The 16,240-nt window shown below is 41.4% G+C and overlaps 1 protein-coding gene across 5 annotated transcripts in view; it reads right to left on the bottom strand.

Moving 5' to 3' along the window:
- Positions 1 to 414: 414 nt before the first annotated feature.
- The window catches only part of clcn5b (chloride channel, voltage-sensitive 5b), a 30,845-nt gene continuing 15,019 nt past the window's right edge, over positions 415 to 16,240 (bottom strand). For all 5 annotated transcript variants that reach the window (XM_032499415.1, XM_032499416.1, XM_032499413.1 and 2 more), the window contains 11 exons: positions 15,139 to 15,345; positions 14,035 to 14,115; positions 12,920 to 13,154; positions 12,451 to 12,626; positions 11,840 to 11,980; positions 11,150 to 11,336; positions 7,888 to 8,030; positions 7,534 to 7,683; positions 7,044 to 7,149; positions 4,878 to 5,094; positions 415 to 1,586 (listed from right to left, as the gene is read on the bottom strand). In XM_032499415.1, coding sequence (XP_032355306.1) covers positions 1,496 to 1,586; positions 4,878 to 5,094; positions 7,044 to 7,149; positions 7,534 to 7,683; positions 7,888 to 8,030; positions 11,150 to 11,336; positions 11,840 to 11,980; positions 12,451 to 12,626; positions 12,920 to 13,154; positions 14,035 to 14,115; positions 15,139 to 15,345 — 1,734 coding nt within the window. In that variant the 3' untranslated portion in view covers positions 415 to 1,495. The remainder of the gene's footprint in view (positions 1,587 to 4,877; positions 5,095 to 7,043; positions 7,150 to 7,533; positions 7,684 to 7,887; positions 8,031 to 11,149; positions 11,337 to 11,839; positions 11,981 to 12,450; positions 12,627 to 12,919; positions 13,155 to 14,034; positions 14,116 to 15,138; positions 15,346 to 16,240) is intronic.

Here is a 16,240-nt window from a genome sequence, read left to right on the forward strand (position 1 = left end):
CCATCTAACTGTTAATGTGCTGGTTGTTTGGCGCTGGGCTGGTACAGTAGCATCCGTTAGAGATTTGTTGCTGAAAACACCACCCTGCTTTTTGTCTGAAAACCCAGCAATGAGAGCAGTGAAAGTTCATATCAAAACAGTAGTTTTTTGGGATGCAAAACCAAAACATTTCAAATGAACATACAAGTGCTTGTTGCCAAACATCCAGCTTATGGTGTTAAAAATGAAAAGAAGTCTAATTTCAGCATCCTTGGAATGTTTTTACTAGCAGCACAAGGGCAGTTTCTAGATGGGAGGGTCGCAGTGAAAAAAGTCAATCAAGTCAGGAGAGTCAAAGAAGCTGGGCCGAGTACCAGGCTGAAAACAAGCTGACCTGCTCAACCTTTAAAGTTCAAAGAAACACAGACACATTTAAGTGAAATAATAATTTAGTGGCACAAACAATTTTACATTCACATAAATTAATTGTATGTGTCGTGGTTCTCTCTTTCTGTATTGTTTAGCCCTTCCACAGCAGCACAGAAACACCTACACCCTCTTCCATAAGGCTTGACATGGTTTTTGCAGCATTGTCTTTGTTTTATTTAATTTTTTTTGTATTCGAATAATAACCGCCATGATGCCAATCGTAGAGTCGGTATGGTAGACAACACCGCATAGTTCCCAGGCTGGAGTCCAACGCCGTATTACAAATCACAAGAGTCTATATGATCACAACAAAAAGACATTTCTAGAGAGTTCCCAGGCTGTCATGGAGTCCTTATGGAGTGTAAGTGTGTATTAGATCCTCTTCTCACACACTCCTGTGTGCTTTGCCCCCGAGGCTACAGGAAACCTCACAGAAGAAGGGAAGGGGGGGGGGGGTTAGAGCATCCATCAGCCCAGCTCTGAGGGCTCTGTCTGGGCTCGCTGTGGCGGCCGGAGGGCAGGCACGGAGCTCCCCAAACCTCTTCATTTCTCCTCTCTTCTTGTGAGTATTTATGGCAGAGGATTACCTGTTCTCACCTCCTTTTAAATGTTTTTTTCTGAGGTGTTGCAAAGAAGCAAGATGGCACTTTTGCTCTCCACATTTCTCACTTCTTTCGTTAAGAAAAAAAGGGAAAGAAAAAAAAAGGAATGAATGAAAAAAAGCCAAAAAGGAGCAGATGTGAACTATTCTATTGACTTATTTGTCAAGTGTACAACATCCGTCTGGGTTGGACATGAAATTGAGGCCAGCAGTGAGGATGAGTCATTGTTTCGGAAAGCCAAAAACGCCTCCATCTTACAAAAAAAGAAAAGAAAGAAAGATCCATTGTTCTCTAGTCGCCTGAGCAAATGGAGCTCGACTTCCTTGGCTTTCTCTGAACAGACACTTTAAATGTAGAAGAGTAGAAGAGAAAAAAAAAAAAAAAAGAAGAAGGTGCATTTCATTCAGTGTGCAAGCTGGTGTCTTCTTCTCCCCTGGTCTACAGAGGCGAGATGGAAGGAGAATAAGGAGGAAGGACGGAGGGGTTCAGTTGAAGAGGATGGAGTCGGGGTCTCTGTTGGCGATCTGCGCCATGTGTTTCAGTATGTCTTTTTTAGTGATGATTCCCAGCAGCCTCCTGGTGACAGAGAGAGAAAAGAAAACACAACAGGTCATGGACAAAAGCAGATTACTTCATATCATACCTTGTTTGCTTTGTCATGGAACGTCAAAAGAGTTAATAGAAAGCAGACACAGACACACACACACACGCACACACACACACACACACACACACACACACAAGCCTGCCGTCCCAACCTTGTGCCTCGGCTCCGTTTTATTACAGTCTCTGAGGGATAGTGGCACGCAGCAGGAGATCAGGCGTGCAAAATAAAACGTAAAAAACAGAGTGAAGTCCCTGATCACACTGTAGCCGTTTAAAAAATGGGTTCAGGTTCCCACTCGGGACTCTAAGCAACAGGAGCCAAAGCTGAATTATGTTGAATGAAATTAAATCTAATCCCTCTTGGCAGCTTATGGTTCAACATGGCCTCACGCAGAGAGAAATCATTTGTGGACAGAGAGATTAAGGAAATAAATGTGGCAAAAGATGTGGGTCGAAGGAATACTGCCTTAAAGGGAGCCTTTGATACTTTGAGCCAAATTTTAAGAAATTCCCCTCCGGTGGGGGTCCTATTGCATTCATAAGAATGGGACAGGTGTACGGACGGAAAACCCCAAAACACAATTCCTCCTGTTTGTTGTATTTCTGTCATAATGAGGTATCCTATTACAAAGCTCTTAAAACAAACTTGTTTTGCACAGTAAATTCTAAATTTATTCATGATGATAAAAGAAAAGAAACAATCCCAGGCTGAGACTGCCAGATATGCCTTCTGCCAATGAGGCAACCATGAACTAAAAGATACTAGCTACAGTTTTTCTGGGAAAATACCATAGTTGTCAGTCAGAATCCTGAAATTAACAGTATCCGTCTCACTAGACGGCCGCAGTGATCTTACTCTGCACTTCACACCGCCTCAAGGTCTTTTATTTATGAGTGTGTCAGACTATCTTCATTCCCAGACAATGAGTGATACGCTTGCTCTGAAAACACAAATCCTGCCTTATATTATGTAGAAGAGTAGATCCCCGTCCTCAGCCATATTCAGTTCATTCTGCCCTCTCGCATGGAGCCCGTCTAAAGAAAAAATATGTGCAAGATTCATCCAGAATCATTGTGCCTGTCAACAGCCTTCCAACAGCTGTGTGCGATGTCAACCGTGCCCATGAGCCAGGCAGTGAGTGAACCTTAAAAATTGCTAATTTGTTGTGAGATGTTCTGGTGGACATCAGTAGCTAAATGCCTGAGAAGAAAACACGTAGAGCCAAACTGAGGGGAACTAGTGAGGTTTTTTGTTGACGGCAGTTTTGGTGATTTGGTTTGAATTATAGTTGATTAAGCCCTTCATCTCAAGGATGGGCACACTTTAGAGCTGCACTGGGAAACTGGGATATCATACTTTAGCCATACTTTGTATGCCAAGTGGGCTGACCCCTTTGCCCTTTACCCAGTGGTTGAGAAGCAGGATACGGGAACTTGGCTTGGGTCTTGAGGAGCTGCAGTATTTATTAAGAGACAAACTGAAACCTACACTGTACATTTACTACTACTTTACTTTTAATTTCCTCGCTGTTCCGATCGCCAACAGCTGTCTGCTCTGAGCTCATCCACCATCCCCCTCTCTCTCTCTGGACCACACAAACACTCGCTACGCACTGAGCTATTCCTCTAAGGAGCTTCCTTACTACTTTGATCTGGACTGAGACTCCAAGGATTGGCTTTTTGGTTCTGGAAAAGTCCTGACCAAACGAGGTAGGTGTGAAAGGGCCCTAAGACTCAAAGACATAAGGTAGCTTGACCAAGACTCAACAACTAACTGAAGCAACCAAGGGTTTTAACTAAATAAATACAGTGTGTGTCAGAAGAAGAAAGTGACAAAGAGAAATCACAAGCTATATTGTTACGCGTGTGTGCGAGCTACGATAAGCCTGTGTTTGACAGTGTTTGTAAAATACACCATTTCTGTACACTCGTGAAAATATACATTATTCCACCCCTAAATCCCTGAGAGCTGTGTGTTTCAACATGTCAGATTTCCATCTAAATGGTGTAAAATGTCAGAATTGGTTTTGTATATGGAGACAATTTTAAACAAAGCGAGAACGAAAGTTTTGGTAAATATGTTTTTAACTCCGTTTTCAAATGACACAGCAGAGTCTTCGTTTCTATCAAAGTACACAGCTCTGTATCCCCGCTGTGCAGGTATTTGTGTATCTAGTACTGTTTATGCATCAGATGAACATAAACCTGTGTTGAAATTCATTTGCAGGTTTGATGATAATCAATCAATCAATCAATCAATCAATCAATCATTTAAATTATTTTTCAAGCAGAAATGACTAATATTTGCCGGTTCCAACAACATAAATGTTAAGATGTCCTGCTTCAGTTTGTCTTGTATCATTGTACAGTAAATAACTTTGGGGGTTGGATTGCTGGTGTGACAAAATAAGACATCTCATAAAGCCTTTGCTCTGGGGAAAGAAAAAAAAAAAAATATCTGCCGTTTTCACTATTTTGTGACATTTCATGGACAGAACAATTAACTGATTACTTTCGACAAGACAGCTGTGTATGCCCATGAGCCCCTAAAGCATCCCCAGTAGAAGTGTTTACATCCTGATAAACGCACCTTTCATCCCTGTTTTACTGTCTCTCTAACTCCATTTTCTTCCTTTAACAGATACAACAAAAGAAGCAGACCATTCCCTCTCCACTCAGGTTCCCCAAGCAGTCCATAAATCCAGCCTCAACACAGAGATCACTTTTAAGTAACAGATTTGACTCTGAAGATTGAATTTTTTATGAACTACATGAATTTTAAAAATATATATAGGATGTCAAAAATCATCCAAGCTTTGCAGCTGGCATCAACAGATGTTGCACACAGTGTGTCTGAAAGGGGGCTCCTTGGTGAAGTTCATGGTGATGAGGTCAGCAAAGGTGAAGAGATTTGGGAAAATGCACCTGAAGAATGTTCTGTGCTATCTCTCACTGCCCCTCCCTCCATTAACCGTCTATGTCTTCCTCCCTACGTCCTGTGCCTCCTTGCTTTTCCTTTAATGCATGACAACGACCCACGGCCCTCCTACACATCCACATGTCACTCCTTCAATCCCTCCTCACGCACAATTTCCTGAAGATGTCTCACTTTAACGTCTACAGCCGTGGGAGTGTGTTCAGTTTGCGTATTCATCCATCTGTTACACCAATCTATTAGTCCCTTCTACCTTTCTTGTCTTGTCTTTAATGTGACGTGTAAAAATAAATCAAGCCCTGCTCGCTGAGTGTGTTAGTTCTCACCCGTTATGTGTAACCAGACACTGGCGTAGCCCCAGCTTCCTGAAAATATCCACAGTGATGTCCATAGGTGTGTGGTCTGTGACCGTGAAGGGGCTCAGGTCCATGATGCCTCTGAGGCGGAGGGGCGGTGGAGCGTCAGCGGCGTGAGCCGGAGCGTGCTCAGTAAAGACCACCTGGGAAGCGCTGACGACGCCCTCCTGGCGCTTTCGGGCGTTGTCTGAAAGGAGTGGTGGTTAACTTGTATTAGTATTTAAAGTAGGTAAGCATATCACAACATTATTCAAGTAAAAAAAAAAAATAAATAATAAAAGCTGAAGCTCTTCTTTTTCACACAATGATCTCTAGTGACCTGTACCAGCAATCGAGACTAACAGTAAATGGAACGCTACTTTTAGATAGTTTTTAGTAAAGCATCTGCCCAAGTCAGACTTTTCCTACAAAGTCAAAGAATGTGTTGCGGCAGGTAGACTGCGCTACAGTAATACACTCTGATCGGTCACACATTTCTTTGTAACATCGAAAAAGCATCCTGTTAGGCATCCTGAACACTGCCTGAGCGGCATGCGCATGTGTTACGACTGCAGTCATATTTGTTTCTGGAGTCTGCTGTGTGTGCCCTGTGTTTATCTTCTTTCACATGCAAAAAAAACAACAACAAAAAAGTTCATTATCAATCAATATTTATGTCTGATATTTAAGGAGCCAAGATGGCGGCCGTCTGCAGACATTCTTCATTCATGTCTATTTTCTGAATTTATATAGGGCTGATGTCTATTTTTCAGGCAAAAACGCAAGCGTGTTGGAAGCCTTTCCAGGCAAAATAGAATACGAAAAGATGTTTATATATGTCGTTTTGATACAAATACATTTAATAAATGACATTTTGATAGTTAAAAGGTCTCTAGGTTTTAACATAAATGCAGATGTAAATGTAATTTAAAAAAAATAATGATTATTATTGATTTTCAAATCTTGCACCCCTCAATACAGAACGAGATATTCTGTGGCCCATTTTGCCGTCAATACTGATGTTGTCTTTGCTGTAATCAAATCAGTTTATATTTATGTTTAACATGAAGTATACTACTGCTTGAGAACATTTTATCAATGGGAAACATACATGTGTACAGACAAGGCTAGTAGCAGCAACGCCGCGTCAGACACATTTCTGGTGTGCAAAGACGTAGAACGCCACGCAGCCGCCGCACAACAGACACGCAACGCTCACGCCACGCAGACAGTGTGCAGTTGGCCTTAGCGTTTGCCAGAGGACCCAGGTAAAAAGATAGCAGGAGATTTCTTTATATAGGCCTAATTGTAATATTTGTTATATAGGCCCATTTTAATGTTATTTTAAAAGCCATCTGCTGTAGTTATGGCTTACATCGGGGCAAGACCATCCCAGAAAAGGAAATTAAACAAAGAACTAAAAGCTTAACCGGGAAAAGGAAAGACAACGGGCAATAACGTGAGTCACACTCTGTTGGGCTTCAGCAGATGTAGACAATTAAGGGATTGTAAATAATTCAAATCCCTTACCTCAAATTGGCTCTTAGGAATGTAATATATCTGTTTCATTCATGAAATAACGTTACAGTGAGTGATGTGGTGGTACGTCAGTTTCAGAAATTGAACTACTTCCCACTTCCATTTAGCACAGATGTTTTCTTTTAGTCCGCGTTTGTGTTGGCCTACTATTGTCTTTTCCCTTGTCCCACTTGTTACGTTACTTATGTAAAGCATCCGTGGGTTTCATACATGGCACTATATAAATCTAAGTTATAACTATGTTGGTTGGTTCAACAAACTCCTAATGCTCTGACTCGTGATGCAGTGACATGAGCTAAACCAGGTATTATGATGCAGTATGAGACATCCAAAGTAGGCCAAGTTACCACATGCAACACTTGAAATGAAACGTTGCATCTGTAACTTTTTGGCTGAGCAAAACATTCATTGTGACTATATGACCTCACCGTAACGCTAACACTACCACTTTTGTCCAAAGTGGCCGCTAGAATCAACACAAACCAAACTGAAAGTTAAATATAGCCACTTTAAGGTGTCATTTTATACACAGGATTACATAATGTTATATGGATTAGCAATAAAACTTTATCCTTATATACATTTGTTATTTCTAAAACACACACACACACTTCTGACCTATTGATATGAGCAAGTCTCTTCTGAATACAAATCCCACCAGCCTCTGGGACTCCTGAGAGACGACCACAGGGAAGCCACTGTAGTGAGTGCTTTCCACCAAGGCCTAGGGACAAATAAGACAACATAGGTTAAATACAATATGGTACATTATACTATCAATCCACGAGTCCTGAGGAAAGAGACCAAATACATTAGATGTTGTATAACTTACTTTCTTTGTTTTGACAGTTTTAGAAGTTAGGAATAATGTTTTAAATACTACCCACACATATAAATGCTATACGTGCATTTATAACGGACACTGTTCACTTCTTACAGTAAATGCAGGTAGCACAGTTTTGGTTTTTCACATGTACTTATCTGTATCACCACGTTCAATCTACACGTTTTGCTTTAATATACAGCACGTGCGTTTCATATCACTGTGGATTTTTTTCTCCTTGGCACTCCAGCGTGTTATGATATACGGTGCACATGTGTCCATTACCTCCACCTCCTCTACCGTCATGCCCTCCTGTGTGAGAACAGCCAGCGCAGGGTCCGACCTTCTGGGCCTCATCACGTCCACAGTCAGGCTGCTGTGCTCAAACTCTTCTTTAGGCTCCAGGAACGGGTATCCATTCAGCCGGATGTGAGCCTGCACAACATTGAGGAGTAAATACTAAACTTCAAACTTGACCTCTTAAATCTAGAGCTGGCCGATATGGAGGAAATCAAATATCACAATTTGTTTGGCCAAATACACTCTCTTGGTGCATTTACAAAAACATTACACAATGACATTTTAGATAAATAATCAATGTGGATATAATGACTAAATGAAACACAGACACACACACACCTCATAGATTCCCTCTCTTCCGAAAGCATCTGCCACCCATTTGCTGGTCATGGTCGCTGCCATGAGAGGAACGATGTACTCCAGACCGCCGGTCAGCTCAAACATGATGACTACCAGTGACACCGTCATACGAGTCACTCCACCTGGAGGAAGTAAAATGTTAGAAATACTCTCTCGGTAAGGCATCTGCAGGTGACTCACAATACGTTCTGTTGAATGAATTATTGTCTGATTCATCTAAACTTTGCATCAACAACAATATATCTATAGTATGATAAGGCTGCATGAGTCTGGAAGGGATACAGTACTGTTGAAACACACTAAGGGTACATACTAGAGTCAGAAAATGCCAATCCGGCTGTCTGGATGGAAGAAACAGCTGCAACAACATGTGGTGACACATTAATGCATTTTGACATTTCTTTATCTAAACGTTTGAGCTCTTTATTTTCCTCCTTCATATGGAGATGTTGGGAGTTTAGGTCAGTGGTTCCTCCTTCCTCCAAACAACTAGGTGAAAAGGGATACTTTGCTGCTTTTTGAACCAGGTCAGTGGCATCTTTCTGTGGGCAGTGTGTTTAGATGAATGGTGATCGACTTCCCTCAGTGGTGCCAACGCTGCGGTCTGGCCTCTGAGACCCGCGGGGGCATCAGCACTCCTGGACGACATTACTTTAAGAGGCTGTAGCAGGCTGGCTGGCATCATATGAAATTAGAAAGCCTAGGTCATGCTAGCATTTTGGGAAGGGAGCTACATAACGATCCAAAGTTAGGCTTAATGTTGGCGACGAAAAGACTGGCATATTCAAAGGGGTCCCTTTCCTTGACCTCTCGCCTCCAGATATCTGAATGAAAATGGGTTCTATGGGTACCCACAAGTCCACACTTTACAGACACGCCCACTTTATATAATCCCATGTAGTCTTTTGCAAAAACCATGCAGTTTTTCTCATGCAGTATAAATGTGTTATTTTTGACAATTCTAAAATGATGTATTTTTTTTATGAATGCCAGTATGCAGAATTTTTCAGTTGATTGGGTATGACTAGACAGCTGAGCCTCAATGAGCCCAACTGTATTCATGTTCAATGATGTTAGTCCCCATAGAGGCCTTTTTTTTGAGAGACTATTCTTTTCTTTTTTCCTTCTTTTTTTTTTTAAACCAGACTGACAAACTGAACAAACTCCCAGAAAACTGCAGAACTACTGAAACTCCCGGTTCTATTGATGTTGCCTTCTATTAAACGAATTGTTCATTTCTTACACTGGACTGTAACTTTTACATTTTATACCTGTCTTATTCTATTTTAACTTTGTTTTTATTTCCTTTCGTATGTAAAGCAATTTGAATTGCTTTACTTTACTTCTTGCTAAAATGTGCTATATAAATAAACTATACACTAAAACTTTCGAAATTGAACAGGCGTCTAACCAAAACATAATCTTTATTACAGATTTATAAGTAGAAAGACTTGACACATAGGGCTGAGCTGCAGCTTTCAGATGATGTTCACCATGTATATGTGGCATACGCTGTTGACCTACTATCTACCCCTAAAAATCCCCTGTTCCTCCCAAAAATACGGATAAAAATGGGTCTACATGGGTCTCAGTGGGTTAAGGACAAGAGTTATAAAACAGCACATTTGTGATTTAGAAGTTAAGGACGCACACAGCCTCTGGGTAAATGCTAGTTCACTTTGATAGCCTTTCTGAAAGCACTTACTATAAGAATTGGAGAGACAAATTAAAGTGCAGTAAAAAGAATAAGATCCATTGACTTTGAAGTTAGAGGAGATCATTGCTGGAAGTGATTCTTAGTCACTTGCATTAAATGCTACTTTACAAGAGCTATCTTTAAGTATAGAAATGACTCAAATTGGTCACACAAATATATTAGTACATATTTCAAAAACAAAGAAACTTTGTCCCGGATCTGCTGGAAAGACAGATCTGGCCTTTTATTCTGAAACCCTCTCCTTGTAGTAAGAATTTAGTACCAATCTGTTTTTATACTAAATGTCCTGTGTGCGATGAAGCACACCAGCTATCTGTTTTCTTTGTTCACTTAGACTTTGACAAAGAAACTAGAAGGTAGAAAGGTTCATTCTCATTATCCATTAACACTCTCACTCACATAATATGAAACAGCACCAATTAATATCGGAAAACTATGGTTGGATTGGCATGTTGTCGTACTTATTTGAACCACAGCAATTATAATATTGTGTATATTAGTTTCTGATCACTCAAAAAGAGTCTGCTGAGGCCAAACCTTCACAAAAACTAGACTGATTTAATTAGAATTCAAAACTGATAGACTGAATAATAGTTTAAATTATTGTTAGTAGTATATATATATATATATATATATAATATATATATATATATATATATATATATATATATATATATATATACACACACTATTAAAAAAAAGTACATCTTTTTAAAACATTTTTGAATTGGACAAAAGTCAAACGAAACCCAATATTTATAAAATACTTGCAACTAATAAGACTTTAGGGACTCAAAAAACACTAAAGTCTCCCTCAGTCCATCCATACCGCAGTACACCACTTGTTTGGGTATGATTTCAGTGGTGGGGGGAGGGGGGGAACAGAGCAGATTCCTGACTTCCTTCTCCCCACCCACATCCAGCTGCTCTCTGGGTGTCGCAAGACATTCCCACATCAAATCATCTTATCTCTGACATGTTACCAGTTGCTCAGAATACCACTATAGGAAGGGGAGCATCCATATCTAACTGCCTGCTTTCTTTTATCTATTCCAGGCTGCTTCTGGATATCAGAGCTCCTCACCCTACCCCTGTCACTGTGCAGGTGTGTGATCTGATCTTTTTTACATTACATGTCATTAGCTGATGCTTTTATCCAAAGGAGCTTCCAATTAAGTGCTTTCAACCTTAGAAAGGTACAAACTCCGGACAGCATGACCAGTGCAAGTACACTAGCTTTAAATAAGCCAAACTACAAAGAGAAATACACACACACATATACATATATATATTTTTTTTTTTTTTTTTTTTTTCTTCCCACCATCATCCAAGGTGCAGTTGGAAGAGATGTGCCTGCTACAGAAGATGTGTAGGCTTAGGTATCCCACAACTCTGTCTGTTGATGTAACGGTGCATTTTACCCACACTCATGACCATTTTTACTTTTTTTTATTAAATGGTACAGAACCCTCTTTCAAACAAATCAAGCCACAACCCAAGTGCTCACTGTCACACACGTCTCACCTAAACATGCAGCGGCTCCGACCATGGCGTAGAGGCCCGGAGTGATGCAGTCTGCTCCTGGCGAGCACCACCCTTTAAAGAGAAACCAGTCGTGGTGATAGTAGGCCAGCTGCTCCATGCCAACACCCAGCAGTCTGCCAGCGATGGCTCCAACTGCCATACTGGGGATGAAGAGACCAGAGGGAACCTGGGTGAACGAAGAGAGAGAAAACAAGATAACATTACAAAGACATCCTCAACACATGCTGAGCGGCGATTGAACAGAAAGAATTCTCTCTAATAATGATGCTAAAACAACGTCCATATGCACCACCAGCCAAACAGAAACACAATGTCTTAATTGAAAGCTTCTGTAATACAAGCAATCTTTGTTAATTAACATGTAAACCATGTTTTTCACTACCAACTACTTGATCCTCCAGTTGTGAGTCATGTTGCTAAAATCTGGTTCCAGATGTATTAACAACATCTTGCATTTTCACATGCTATGTTACGCAGAGTTCACAGATAAGGGTGCATTTACAAAAGAAAAGTAAGAGATGGCTTATCAATAACTAGTTCAAAAGGTGAGTGGTGACACTTTAACATGTGACTCTATTCAAAGAACAGTGTTCATAACAGGTATGCACAACAGTCACTGTGCAAGAGTGGATTTCAATGTTTGTGTCACGTCTGTGTGTCCGGACCAACCTTCATGCCGAAGGTAATCACAGTGACCATTATCTTGAAGATTAAGGCCAGGGCCAACTGCCACAGCGCGGTGTACAGGCCTTCTCCTGCCGGCCGGTCAGCGAGGCTGTTACCTGCACCAGTTTCTGATGTGTTGGTTGGCTGGAAGTGTGGGAAGAACAGTAGCAGAGAAAGTTAAACAGAGAGAGAGAAGATATTGAAGAAATCAAATGGAGTAGGACAGAGAAACATCAAAAGGCACAAAATACATGTTAAGTCACTTAAAAAAGTAAATAAGTGAAGTTATTATCTATAATATCACACCATCACCACTTTGAAAGGACTTACTATCTCCCCCCACACACACACACACACACACACACACACACACACACACACACACACACACACACACACACACACACACACACACACCACACCACACACACACACACACACACACACACACACACACACACACACACACACACACACACACACACACACACACACACACACACACACACACACACACACACACACACACACACACACACACACACACACACACACACACACACACACACACACACACCACACACACACACACACACACACACACACACACACACCTGTTTGTAGCCGCAGAGCTGAGAGGAATCAAGCAGTGAGCAGTCGTTGAACAGCTCAGAAATAAGCTCAGCTCCACTCATCCTGGTGTAGCTGTTTGGATAGGCGACCACGGCGGTCAAAGCTGTGACCACTAGCACCTCAATGACAGGGTAGTGACCCAAACGAGTAGTTTTACCTGTTAGAGACAGAAGAAACAGATTAATAGGCGTGCTGAGGTTAGAAATAAAAGAAAATGGTTTTAGGGTTTTTCCCTAAGAAGAGAGACAAGAAATAGGGCTAGAGAGGAGGGGGGGGGGTGACATGCAACAAATGGCCCCTTGGGTCAGACAACTGGCAAGGACTGAGCCTACAGGGGGCACATGCTCTACCAGGTGAGCCATAGGTCGTCCCGGAAAGGCTTTCATTTAAATAAATAGGACTATGTGTGCATCTGTTTAGGGCACACGCATCCTTAACTTCACCACTTACGTCTCCTACACCAGGCGATGTTGGCCCTGATGAACAGCGCCCCCCAGAGGCCTCCAAAAATTCCCAGCAGGATGAAGGGGGCCAGCTCCACCATGTGCCAAGGGGCATGAAACTCCACGTAGAACAGCACAAGGCGGCTGTTTCCGAACGGATTTATGGAGCGCAGAGTGAAGGCCGCTACCAGGGCGGCGAAGAACGAACGCCAAAGGGTCTTCAGAGGGAAGTAATAACTCACCTGAGGGGGGGGGAAACCGAGACAGTGAAAAGAGAACTTTGAACCAACAGAAGAGATACATTATAACATTATCCTTGAGTTTTGAGAAGCAGCACTCAATAGGTGAAAGTGTCCTCTGCCCTTTTGCTGAAGATGGATTAAAGCTGCTGAGACACATTCGCCAAACTATCAATGCAAACACCTGGTCATGATTTATTGTGCCCCAGTACGGTGCCAGTGCTGTGCAGTTTTCAGCATAGAGTCACGTGTTCAACACACTGCATAAATCAATAGCTGTACAAGGACAAACACAAGAGATGGTTTCAAAACTGTATCATTCTATCTCTGACCCTAAGATATCTTTATCAGTAGGAAAGTGTATGGTGTAGGGATATATATTCTATAAAAGAGAGATATTTGCTGGGACACAGTATGGGAGAATCTACAGGATACCTCCAAAAACCCTGATCACCAATTAATACGTTTTAAATGTATACACAGAATGCTTCTTACTCCAAGAAAATGTCATGCTATAAAAATCATCTCATCACCTAATTGTCACCTATGTACAATTAATGTTCCAGGGACATTTTTTCACAAAAAATAAAATAAAATCCATCAAGTGGATTAGCTTTGTTATAAAGTAACTGGCAGTGTTCTGATGCAGAAAACAAGAAACAAGACAATCAGACTCTTTGATCCTGCTTTGCATTATTCACTGTAATGAAATCATTTTGCCTCAAGAGTATGTGATATAAGACGTTAAGTCTCATGTTGTATCATATTGTCCCCTGATGTTGTCTGAGGGTGATTACCAGACAAACTGATTGGGATGATGATGATAATGATGTTGGGTTAATCAGCGGCAAAGAAATCAACAAAAAAAAAAAACTGTACTCACCTCCTCCAGGCTGAAGAGGACTCCTCCAATGGGAGCCCCGAAGGCCACCGACACACCTACGGCAGCTGCTGCCGACAACACCTACAAGCATGAAAACAAAACCAATCTGTATTGCAGTACAACTGAGCCGTTAAACAAAAAATATCCACCAACAATCAAAGGAACTCTGCCTTCTCCTTTTTGTTGAAGGACCAGATGTTATCTGGTGCAGGCCATTTATTGGATAACAGCCGAGTCACAATAGGCTGATCAAAACCAGTAGTTCCCAGTGGTTCTGTGACAAAGGCCAAATACAAACACAGTGCACAAAAGTAGCGATTTTAGGCTATTCTTGTGATAGGAAGTAAAAAACTTTTATTAAAATAAGAGATTTCTCTCTTCAGCTACTGTTTTTCTAGTTGAGGGTAGTACATTCAAAGACAAGAAACAGCTGTCATTTATTAACTCTGTTGTTTGACAAACAAATTAACAAATTAACAGCTGCAGAATTTGTAACCTTAAAGAGCATTTCCAAACACTTTCCTTTAAAGGTTCCTCTGCATGAAAATGTCATTGTATATGAGTTTTTTTAACGTTAAAATGTGGTCCCCAGCCTGCCTATGGTCCCCCAGTGGCTAGAAATGACGATAGATGTAAACTGAGCCCTGGGTATCCTGCTCTGTCTTTGAGAAAATGAAGGCTCAGATGAGCGGATCTGGAATTTTGCACCTTATGAGGTCATAAGGGGCAAGGTAACCTCCCCTTTCTCTGCTTTGCCTGCCCAGAGAATTTGGCCCACTCATGAGAGAGAGACATCATGGCTTTCAAACAAGCAAAGTGGCACTTGGTCAAGGTCACACCCCCAGCGTCCACCTTGCCCCCTCCCGGCTCTAGTGGCTGTAATTCTGCACCAAGGCTGAATTTTGGGAAAGAGACTTTGATATTGTATTAGTGGACCACTAATTTCTAAATAAAAGCATCCAAAGAGCACCATGTCATGGGACCTTAAAGGGAGACTACCAAAACATTTTTTCCTGCTGAATTCACCAAAACTAGGACACTGAATCCTAAACTAGCAATACAATCCCTCATTATTCACCTCACACAAACTGCCTCAGAGCCTACCTCTCGCCGCTTGGCCTCATTCTTCCGGTACTTGGTGAACAGGTGACACAATATGTTAGCGCAGCAGCAGGCCACATGTACCAAAGGGCCCTCCTTCCCTAAGCTGAGCCCAGACGAGACGGCTAAAACCAGGGTGATGGTCTTGATGATCAGGGTCCACTTCCCCAAGTAGCCACGGATGATGAACCCACTCAGGATGGTTTTAATCTGAGAGAGACGGAAAGAAAAAGAGTGTGTTTGCATGGATTAGTTCATGTGTGTAGACACAATCAGGATACGTCTGTGAGTATGTGTGTTTATGTTAGGGACGGATCCGTTTACATATGCGAGTGTGAGCGTATATCCAAGAGTAAGTTAACAGTGATGGAAAGGGAATGAGAGAAAGCCGAGTTTGCGTTGTGGATATTTTTCTTTCAGATGAGCAGTTAATCTGGTGTGTGTGGGCCTGTTGACCGCTGGCTGACCTATCAGAGACGATTCAAAGGAATCCACGAAATTAAGGCTGGTCTTTGTTTAAAGGCAGGAGTGGCAGAGAGGTTTCGAGTTTATATATGCAGGAGCGAGTTGTGTTTGTGTGTCTTGTTCTGTATATATGAAATGGGTTAATCAGTTTGGATATGTTTGTGCTCAGTTGGGTTTTCCACTTGTATTTCCAGTGCGAGTAAGCAAATCTTCAGCTTTTCACTTCCTTCAAAATAAAGCGTGAAAGAAGTGAGACAAAAAGAAAGTAAACACTGGTGGAGGGCAAAGAGGATGGAGGGAGAGCAGTCTGGCTTTTAGGTTTAGTGTCCACTGAAAGTCATTTGCCCTTTCATATCGCTTCAGTTTGGGCGTAAACAAATCAAAGTGAATAGATGCTGTAAGGAAAAAGAGAAAGGGAGGAACAGACAAGTAGTAGCACTCATCTACAAATGTTTATTAAAAGAAAAATAAATCGCACACAACTGAGCTATCACATCTCAAACTGTTTATTCTTGCAGCTTTATTTTCATCCCATTAAAATCCTGTCCCTGAACAAACATGCATAAATAAAGCAAAAAATGAAGAATTAAATGAGTCTGATTCATATGTCAAATGAGGCACTCCACAAATAGATCCTGCT

Source organism: Etheostoma spectabile, chromosome 19 (assembly GCF_008692095.1).
Source record: "Etheostoma spectabile isolate EspeVRDwgs_2016 chromosome 19, UIUC_Espe_1.0, whole genome shotgun sequence".
Taxonomy (NCBI): domain Eukaryota; kingdom Metazoa; phylum Chordata; class Actinopteri; order Perciformes; family Percidae; genus Etheostoma; species Etheostoma spectabile.